This window comes from Volvox carteri (assembly GCF_000143455.1).
Source record: "Volvox carteri f. nagariensis unplaced genomic scaffold VOLCAscaffold_28, whole genome shotgun sequence".
Taxonomy (NCBI): Eukaryota; Viridiplantae; Chlorophyta; class Chlorophyceae; order Chlamydomonadales; family Volvocaceae; genus Volvox; species Volvox carteri.
In genome coordinates this window covers 551,957-562,464 of record NW_003307571.1, presented here as the reverse complement: position 1 = coordinate 562,464, position 10,508 = coordinate 551,957, and the positions used below count along the sequence as shown (strand labels likewise).

General features: G+C 52.2%; 1 protein-coding gene across 1 annotated transcript; it reads left to right on the top strand.

The window, feature by feature from the left end:
- Positions 1-508: 508 nt before the first annotated feature.
- VOLCADRAFT_92835 (uncharacterized protein) lies at positions 509-5,182 on the top strand (the record flags this gene model as incomplete). Its single annotated transcript, XM_002952222.1, has 6 exons — positions 509-638; positions 999-1,100; positions 1,308-1,838; positions 3,212-3,460; positions 4,006-4,224; positions 5,094-5,182. 6 exons carry the CDS (start codon positions 509-511, stop codon positions 5,180-5,182), a joined length of 1,320 nt encoding a protein of 439 aa, XP_002952268.1.
- Positions 5,183-10,508: the final 5,326 nt, after the last annotated feature.

The window sequence follows — 10,508 nt, the reverse complement described above, 5'->3', positions numbered from 1 at the left end:
TCGACGGGACGAACGTAGCGAACATAATGCGACGCATAGCATACGTTCGTCGAGTAAGCACTTGCACGCCAGCAATGAAGCGCCAAAGTCTTTACTAGTATTATAATCTGTGTATTCTTACCTTGGTCTTATATTTGCGCTGTTGTAATCAAAGGTTATTGCAGACGTGGAACGTCATATATTCAGCCACTAAACAGGTCTCACATACATATGCATATCCTCGTTAGCTAGTTTCTTCAAGCAAATACACAACACATTGATTACGTTCATCAGAGGCCCCTTGCGCTCCTTTGAGCCACATATGCGGCCGCACCATCCCTTTTATGTGCACAGCGTCTGTGCCTGATCCCAACCATTCATCAACTACTCGTCACCTGGCCAGCTACCATACCCACCAACGCTGTAAGGCATCGAAGCGACCTGTCGTGTCAGCATCCCGATTTACTCACCCTCAACGGCGTCGAGTCACAGCGACGAACTGCTCCGAGCCCCTGTCGGTGCCAAGAGAATGTTCCTCTCGAAGGTCGAAGCCTTATCATTGGGCGACGTGCGTGTTAGAGTCCACCCAGCGCCTCCCAGCTGGCGCCGTTTGCATGCATGCAAATGTGTGTATGCAGCGCACGCCAAGAAGCAAGCAGGTACCTACATTCGTTACTTGCAGATGATGTAATGCATTGTACGGCGGGTGCTGTATCCGGGGCGGCTCACGGGATCTGATATCCGCTGATCCGTACTTTTTTGAAGTCGTGGAATAACAGCGGGTTCTTTCAGTACAAATACAAATCCGTCCGCTGTGAAGATTTGCTTAGTAGCCATTTGTGCCACGACCTGTATTTAAATTTGTAACCTTGCCTGACCTCGTCCATATAGGGAATAGATCTGATTAGAAGTGTTGTGTGTAACGAATGATAGCCCGGATGCTATGCACCGCCGATCAGAGCAAACAGCAGCGATGGCAAACCTAACTCCAACGACGAGGCCCCGCTGCCGCCTACCAGTTCTGGTGGAAAACAAGACATCACTACTGCTGCTACCCCTGCTGCTGCTGTACTTCACGATGGCGACCACACTGCTGCACATTACGGGAGCCAACGCCCAAGGTGGTTATTTACTTTATAAAATAAAGAATATAATGATAAATGTGGCGGCTGGAGGGCGGATGCATGCAGCTGTCCTCACGTACATGTGCATGTGCACGCATACATGGTATGCACCGCACATGCTAGTTTGCTGCAGCCCGTTCCAACGACCTTACGACAGCAACACCCATCCATTGGCTGGGTGCCTCGCCTGTCCCCTATCTGCAGGTGGTGATGTAGCACCACCGCCGCCGCCGCCACCACCGCCGCCACCTCTAACCCTCGCCAACATCGCCATCGGAAAAAGGACGTATGCATCCTCCCAGCTCTCCAATCAATACGCCGCCACATTTGCCAATGATGGCATTATCCCCCCAGATGGCAGCAATAGCAGCACATTCATGAGTGGTAATGCAACAGGCCAATGGCTGTCCCTGGACTTTGGAGAGCTGGTGACCATCTCCAGTATAGCACTCTACGTTCGCCGGGACTGCTGCAGTGATGAGCTGGTTAGCGCTGAATTCAGACTTGGGGGCTGCGACAACCCGTACACTGGTAACGGCTGGGTCCCTTCGTCGTACAACTTCCTTCTCGGCAACTGGGCACAAAGCTCCGGCATAAGGGACGGTAAAGTCACATTTCCAGTCAGTCCGCCTAAAAATGGCCGTTATCTTACAGTTCGGAGCAACAATGTCAACTCTAGGGCGTCGGGAGTGAACTTGGCGGTGGCAGAGTTGCAGGTTTATGGCATGTCCGCAGGTCGGTGTAATGCAATAATGTACGGCCATGGTCATTACTCTAGCTATTATAAGGGGAGCAAATAGCCCCTAAAGGCAGCTGCCGCCTGCGAGTCTAAGCCTGTAAATATGTTATGTATGTGTGTGTGTGTGTGTGTGTGTGTGTGTGTGTGTGTGTGTGTGTGTGTGTGTGTGTGTGTGTGTGTGTGTGTGTGTGTGTGTGTGTGTGTGTGTGTGTGTGTGTGTGTGTGTGTGTGTGTGTGTGTGTGTGTGTGTGTGTGTGTGTGTGTGTGTGTGTGTGTGTGTGTGTGTTACCTGGTCATGGGTGCGTTCCCCGTACCTGCAAACCGCCCAATACGAGCCCAGGGCTCAAGGGCAATACTAGAACGCCTAAAAGCTACGGATGAAAGGAAAACACCGCACATCAGCCCAGACTAGCGTCCAAAGGGGGTAATTGAGGTTCGGTGAGCCCACATACGTTCCAACATCCTCGCCAGACGTGCTGGTTCCCATTTCATGGCCTCCATCAGCAGCAACCCTTCTCTTGTAAAAAACAAGAAGCTCATAAACCCACACTCGCGCCTATGCCCATTTAAACGTATTAACATGTATATAACCATTCGCACACTGTGGCCTTGCTAACCTGATTGTAGACAGCAGCAGGTAGGCACTTCCTTGGCTACTTACTTGCTTTATTTCCGTCGCTTGGATCGCTACTGAAATCTCACTTGCAAGCCATTTTCTCCACGTGAGATGACAGCAAAATTGGATTCGGATCGCATGTGCGGCCATTGACGGATATCCGCTGCGGGGGAACATATGTATGCTGGCCAGTACGGCCTGTAGAACTGTGACGCAAGCACCGCTTGGTGTGTCCACTTTAAGGGGCACATCCGGATAACAGGCAGGAAGCTATCAGAATTTTAAGCCTGATTTCGGTTCGGAATGTCCGGGTTCAAGTCCGCCTGCCGACCTCTCTTACGTTAAAGAGATATTGAAAACTTGTGGATGGGATAGGACGTGATAAATCAACATGCGGGCTGACCAGGAGCGATGTTTTGACGCGCCGTTGATCCGCTAGATTTGGCAATGTGTTGGTGGTGAGTTACCATACTCAAAGAGTACACCCTGAAGTCGGATGGGGTGAATGGGTATGGGTGGCCCTCTTGCAGTGGACACCAGGGAATTTCCTCGGGAAGGAGGCCACTGGTGAAGCTTATAAGTCACTAAATAGTCACCCTGTAACAACATCAACATAGCGCCAGCCAGCCAATTTTGGCCAACTTCAGGCAGCAGGGAAAGGAAAGAGTTTCCATTTCCTTGTCGTGGAAGGCGCACATACTGATTCCACCTTCCCATCCACCCAACGGCGCGCCGTATACCCACGCTTGACAGCCTGCACTCTCCAGGTGATGTACGGCGCTGGGTACGGCATCGACTCCGCAGCGCTGTCCACCAGCATCCAGCCTGATGAGGCGGCTTGCTGCCAGGCCTGCTACACCAGCGCCACCTGCCTGTACTGGGACTTCGTCCGCAGCAGTGGGACATGCCGCCTCAAGGGCGACCAGGGGCCCACCCTCCCGCCGGGGCAGTCAATACCGGGCTTCTACCGGGATACCGACCGGGTGGCGGGCGCGAAGAGAGGTAAGTATCCGCGAATGTGCTTACAGCTCAGTGAGCGTGTGTGCCTGTATGTGTGTAATTGGTCGGCCGAATCACGTGGTGACAAATGACAACATAAAATAAGTGATGGTAAAATACTAGTCACCTAGTTTTGGGACCTGCTACATACATACATACGTAAGATCGTGCACGTGGGGAAGCTCGATGCGCACACACAATCCGTGTCCATTTCAAAGACCGATACCTACTAAAAGCGACTGCGATCTCATCCATGCATGCATGTGATGAAGCGCATCATCACACGCAAGCAAGGGACCGCTGGAAAGGCCTCCCGAAAAGCTGGCCGAGCCTTTTGCGCGTATTTGTAGTTGATATGTGTGCCGTACTATATTCTACCAGCATTTCGCATGATGTAAGTGATATGTGTGCCGTACTGTGTACCCTGCCGTACTGTGTACACGGTGCTCGACCACTAACAACGTGCATGGGCCAATCCACTGCCATAGATTCACAGTACGGCACCTCTCGGCACTAACGCTGATGCCGCAACCAATCCACATTGACAGGTGTTCACAATTACCACCCGCTAAACTGGATGGATACGCGTACAGTCACGGTTTGGTCTGGTCCTGAAGCTTTTACCAATAACCCGAAAAAGTACTGGTTTACGTACTTTTACAAGTCCTACACCACACCAGTGGCCATTTCAAATGCAAGCTTCCGTCTATGTGCCGACGATGGGGGCATTTTGTTCGTGAATGGAATAGAACCTTCCCTACGCGCAGGTACTACTTTTGATAGGACATACTCTTTCAGCCTGGCGGCAGGTCTTACCATACTGGCCATGCGGATCTACAATTCAGTCGGATATGCATATTCATCTGGGTTGCTGCTTGCTCCTAACAACACCCTACTGCTGCGCACCGATGAGACGTGGCTTTGGACTGAAGCGCAGGCGCCCAGCCCACCGCCATCTCCTCCCACTCCTCCATCACCACCTCCATTTCCACCATCACCCAGCCCCCTACCCCCTCAGCCTCCAAGACCCTCGCCTCCACCATCACCCCCTAAGCCACCCAACCCGTCACCGCCGCCACCTCCACCCCAGCCACCTAGACCCCAGCCACCCAGCCCCCCGCCACCGCCTTCACCCCAGCCACCCAGTCCCCCCCCACCGCCTTCACGCCAGCCACCCAGTCCATTATTAAGGCCTTCACCCAAGACATCAAGTCCTTCGCTGCTGCGATGGCCCAGCACGCCAGTAGCCCCATGGCCTCAGCCACATGGTCCCTTGCGAATGCCTTCAGGCCCCTCATCAGGTGCGCAGTTCAGGTCTCATTTCCTATTGGTCTTGAAAGGCTGGTGACAGTCAGTAAGGGATTTTCCAACGTCCACCTGGTTTAGTTGCCGTAATTTGAAGCTCCGCCATCTTATTCCCTTCCTGGAGGGTTAAGGTACAGTTTCCAGCCACCAATGCTACCCATGGCATCTTTGACTGTTCATGTCTTTTCGAAGAGTGAGCAACCCGATAAACCTTGGGATTAGCTTACAGCGTGATAGCCCCCACGTATGTGCCGTCTGAAATTGCAGGTCAGCCCAGACTGCCGCCATGGCCGCCGCTGCCATCGCCCAACACACCACCTTTGCCTAAAAGGTCGCCATCACCGTCCCCGTCTTCGTTTCCACAATACCGAGGAGGAATATCATCGCCACCAGCATCGTACCCTTACGTTGTTAGAGTGAACCCTCCACCGAGCCAGCCTCCCAGCATGCTTTCGTTTTCTGATTTTCGTAACTCGACAGGTAAACAGCGCGTTTTGGGGTGTATAACAGAGCGGTATTGTATTTGGGATAGAGTCGCTCCGTTACACTGTACGTATCCGGATTGTACGTGTGTACACAGCGATGAGGCAGGGTTTGGTAGAGGGTTTGACCAAAGGCTTTATTTGGTGAAAGGTTTGGTAAAGGGTTTGGTAAACGTCGGTGGTAATATAATTCGAGTTAGTGGTCGTATGAAGTATGGAGAGAATGCATAAACATCACTAACATTCACCTCACACCATCCTAACTACTGCCAAACCCGATTAAATTCGAGGTTGCACCTCGAACCTTGCTTCAACCTTACCTAGCACCGTTACCATGCAATAGTCCATATGCCACTTACGCCATTACTGACGCGATGCGCATAATCAGTAGCTGCTGCCTGCCGCTTTGCATGTGTATGTGCCGCACACTCGACTACTATAAACGACCATAGGCGTTTGGACAGTTGCATTATGATAGCAAAGTAGTAGTACTGCAAAGTTGCTTCTAATGGCTCTTCATTTGATGAGCATGCAGCTGAAGTACCTGCATGCAAGCCGGGATGCCGGGCACCCTCTGCAAGGATGCAGCCCGGCCCCTCATCCACTAACCTCTCTCTATCCCTGACCCCATTACGCCCGGTAACATGAAATGGTTCTATGGGGCCATCAGCTCCAACATCATCTGGCGGCGGTGGCAAGCCGAAGCCCGCAGCAGTCGCCCTTATCATCGGTCTTTCAGTGGGCGCGGGCACTGCAGTGGTTGCCGCCATGGGAATCTATGCGGTACGGAAGGTTACGAGCATGAGGCGACGGGGGGGTCTGCCCGCTTCAATTGGACAAATTTATTACGCAGTTCAAGTCATGCCTGAACCCCCACCCTAACCCTGTAGGGAGCGAGTGTATGTATTTATAGGCAGAGAGTGTATGTATAGGGAGCGAGTGCATCTATAGCGTATGTATGTATGGGGAGCAAGCGAAAGAAAGGCGGTGCGGCTGTCGTACCCTGCAGGGTGAGGCCGCAGCTACATGCATGGGTCGTCCCTAATAGTAACGACATATTGGCATAACGGTTTGTTCGGTGCATTCACCACTGAGTACACAGCAGCATGCCTGCTGTGGCGTTTAAAATACTTTAGACACGCTAGATGCAGTTGTCCATACCTGTGATTCCAGGAATTACTTGGCTTGCTTAGCTTGGATGGCGGGAAGCCAGCTTCGCACATTCGCAGGTCTTGCAGCGGATTGCAGCAAATAAGCGTGCGTGTACGTATAATGCTTGAGTCGCAGACTGTTGTACCTGAAGCAGCTTATTGTACGGTATGGGGCACATGCACATGCACATGTTTGTGTGTGTGTGTGTGTGTGAGTGTTACATGGTCGGGAGGCGGACTTGCTGCTGCGGGAGTTCAGGTGGGTCGAGATGAAATGCATTTGTGAAATGACGAAAGACGTCGTCTTTAAGTCCATCGTCTCGGGCCATTAAGAGAAATAGGGTTATGTGTGTGTGTTACATGGTCGTGGGATGCGTTCCCCGTACCTGCGAACCGAGGCTCAAGGGCTGCCAGGTCGCCTATAAGCACCGTTCTACCTCGCACATGCACATGTTTGTAAGCTAATGCAATTTCGTTTATGTTGCTGGGCTTTGGAGGCAAACAGAGCACGAAGGGGCAAGTACCATGTCCCCAGGGGGCAGCAGTTGTTTGCCGCTGTTGTGGTACGAATAGCCGAATCGAGGATGAAAAACGGGTGTTGTTGGAATGCCCAGATAAAGTGATATTCGTGCGGAAGAGGGATTTGATCATCAACAGAGCATGTTGGAAGGTTTGTGGGCTCACCGCAACTCAGTTATCCCCTTTGGACGCTAGTCTGGGCTGATAGTGCGGTATTTCCATATTTTGGGGGAGGGGCCCCGGGCGCGAAGCGCCTTTCGGGGGCCCGAGCCCCCTAAGTTCACTGCTGTCAGGCAGGCAGGCAGGCAGGCAGGCAGGCAGGCAGGCAGGCAGGCAGGCAGGCAGGCAGGCAGGCAGGCAGGCAGGCAGGCAGGCAGGCAGGCACATTTCATCTTATTTCACCCCGCTCTAAATTGCGTCAGAAAGCTATTCTTATTCTACACACCATCAGCTTTGCCGCTGCATTCCGACTTCAAGTGTGCAATTGGAACGATCCCCGAATGCGTTCTGGCTGGGAGCGGACAACAATTGGTCCATGAAGCACGGGCACTTTGGCGCGCCTTGCACTGCTAGCCAGCAGACCGAAGGGCCGGGGTAGAACATGGATGCAACGGTAGTACCACCTACATATCGGGCAGTCCCGACTCATGGATTTGGCGCAGCAGCGGCAACACACGTTGCCGCAATGACACTCCTGCTTTGTGCGTATGTCGTTCTGATTGTCGCATCACAAGAAGATTAACTGTTCAATCAATAATGATTATGCTATGGCGGCTGCGCGCTTGCGACGATCCAGACAGGTCTACGCCGCCGTAGCAAGTCTGCCGACCTTTATTGTTTGAGAATTTCAATAACAAGTGTGTACTCCAAACTTGGCGGCGTTCTTGTGCTTGCACTCCTATGCTGTACGGACTGCCCTGCGAATTAAACGGGGGTCAAGTGGCTGCACCGGGCCCGAGCCCCTTTTCGGCTTTGCAAAGCCGCCCCCCTAGTTTCTGTGGCTTTTAGGCGTTCAGGTCTTGCCTTTGGACCTTCGGCTCGTATGGGTAGTTTCACAAGTATGGGGTCACGCACCCCCAACCATGTAACACACACACACGCACACACACTCACACATGTTTGTAATCGGCCCAAAAAACTCCCATTCTGTAACAATGAACACAATGCAGTAGCTGTCACGGGTATTGTTACATTAGGCAGCAGCGCTCGCAGGCCCCGTCAAGCTCCTGCTCTACCCACCCACATCCATCATCACGATGTCATTCTCTTCACGCACCATGCCCAGTTTGTTTTTCATTTTTGCATGGCCCATGCCCCCCTGCATAGCTGCTGCACCATTCTCCTTGCTCCCACGGCCGACCTGCGCTATTTCTACGCCCCCTTTCGTATGCCACTGTGCATGTCCCCATGAACCACCATATCCCTCCTTGCTTTGGCCACGTGGCCGAAGGGGTGCACCCTGTGCTTGTCGGGTGCACGTGGACCTTTCCCATCACTATCATCACAGCCACCACGGCATCACCGACCCCATCATCCCTACTTTCGCTACTGATGCATAACTGCACATCCTTGCTGCTGTATTTTGGAGTGGTCTTTCCTGCGTTCAAATACCACGCTCATGGCCCACAGTTACAAAACCTAAGAACAAGGACGGCCCAATGGAACAGCAGCGCCCGCTGCGGTGGTATACGGTAGTGGCAGATCATGGTGGGATTTCTACTACTACCTGCTCATATTGATGGAGTGGGGGACCCACACTTGCGCCCCGCATGATAAGACTGGGACGAAAAGTGTATATATGATAGCACGACTTCAGAAAGGACCAATCGGTGGATGCGAATCCCGTGATAAGCCCAGGATACTCCAGTATGTGATATATAGGGCCATACAAGGCTTAGGCGCAGCAACCTTCTTACTGCGGCACATTGCGGCGAGGGCCAAATGCGGCTCGCTTCCTCACTTTCCCCCCAGCGGAAGCCGGTTCCCAGAGTGCGAGGCCAACAGTTAACTGCAGCAACGTTGCTCCGTTCAGGCAGTGAAATGCTGCCTGGGCCTGTATGTAGTGCACCCCGAGGTACGGCATAATCTTACTCCCCGGTCAACACACGCAGCCTGTCCCACCCAATCAAAGCATTGCTGCCCCCATGAGCCGCTTGTGCTCTCGCATTGCAACGTTGTTCCCCTAAAGATAGGTGAGCACTTCACACACAGCACTATTAAACGAGGTTTAAACCCTGTTTGGATCCGTCTGGATCTGTTAGAACGCTGTTAGTCGCTGTCATACCCCCTATGGGTTCGTAAGCGCACGTATCCTTAGGGCCGGGACATAGTTGGGCTTTTTGTTAAGGAACCCAAATCGACAGGTATGTATGTGCGTAGGCCAGGGTGCACTACGCATGTGGGTGGCTGGTATGTGTACGCTAGCTTGCGGAAAAGCAAGACAGCAACTGATTGCAAGAAGTTTGCCGATGCTTGATTGTCGACTTCCACAAGCAGTACTGGCTAAGCCAGTACATCAGCAATAGTGTACTTTGTACTTTAATACGGGTCTGTGGCGAGATATTTTGGTCGACGTTTTCGGTTGATAGATCCAGTTACTAATATACAAAGACGTTATGACACTGCCTCGCATGTGACTTTGTGATTGTGTGTGTTTGATGCGCGGCTGGGCGGCGAGGCGGACGACCTGGACGATTCACATTCGTCCTGCCTCTCTACCGTCGCGGGCTGGAAGGCGATGAGCTGTACGTCTACATGTAAACAACATTACAGCTGCTCCGCACTATTACCGAGTGTGATCTTCTTTCCTCTGTGCCTGCCTGCATGCAAAACAACTTGTTGCGCTTTCCTGTCCTCGGAGAAACTCTAGGAAACACGACGAAACGTAACTTCACAAATTAAACGCCGGTTAACCAACACCGTAATCAACGCTGAAACATTAATAAAATTTAGACTGGTAAAGGCGATATCCTATTATATGATTAAGGGAAGCGATTTGAAGCTGGCGCTGCTGGCTTGTAACGTTAGCGAGCTGCGGATATGATGGGCTGAAAGCCGGGGAGATGGATCGCCGCAATCCGTAGTCCAAGTGGATTGAACTCGAATATGCAGGCAAGATCATATGCGTGAGCTGCGCATTTAAGTAAGGTGCATGGCTTACTTTGGCTCCTCGTCAGCAGCAGATTCCTCAACAAGTATGTGCGTAACGCAGCAACGACATCTATATGTTTTTTCGCATAAATCAGCTTGATCTCCTTCCAACAGAGCAGGTTAACTTGGACATAGGCTTACTCATGGCCTGCTAAGTCCAGCGGCAGGTAGGTAGCGAGTAAACGAGCGACTACGTACGGGATTGATGCAGAGGGACATACTTCAGGCAGGGTGCTCGTCGAAGCTTAAAGAAGGACGACATGAATGACTTGAAGCTGCCTCGGGAACAGCGCTAGGCAGCATATCGCATGACTCGCTAGCTCTGACAGCTCCGCCGTCGATCTCCGGTGCACGGCGGCCACCTTTGTTTTCAGCTCCTGCACTGAAAACTGACTGCGTGCCTTCAGCAGGTTAACTTTCCTCCTTTACCAAGAAAGGTATAAC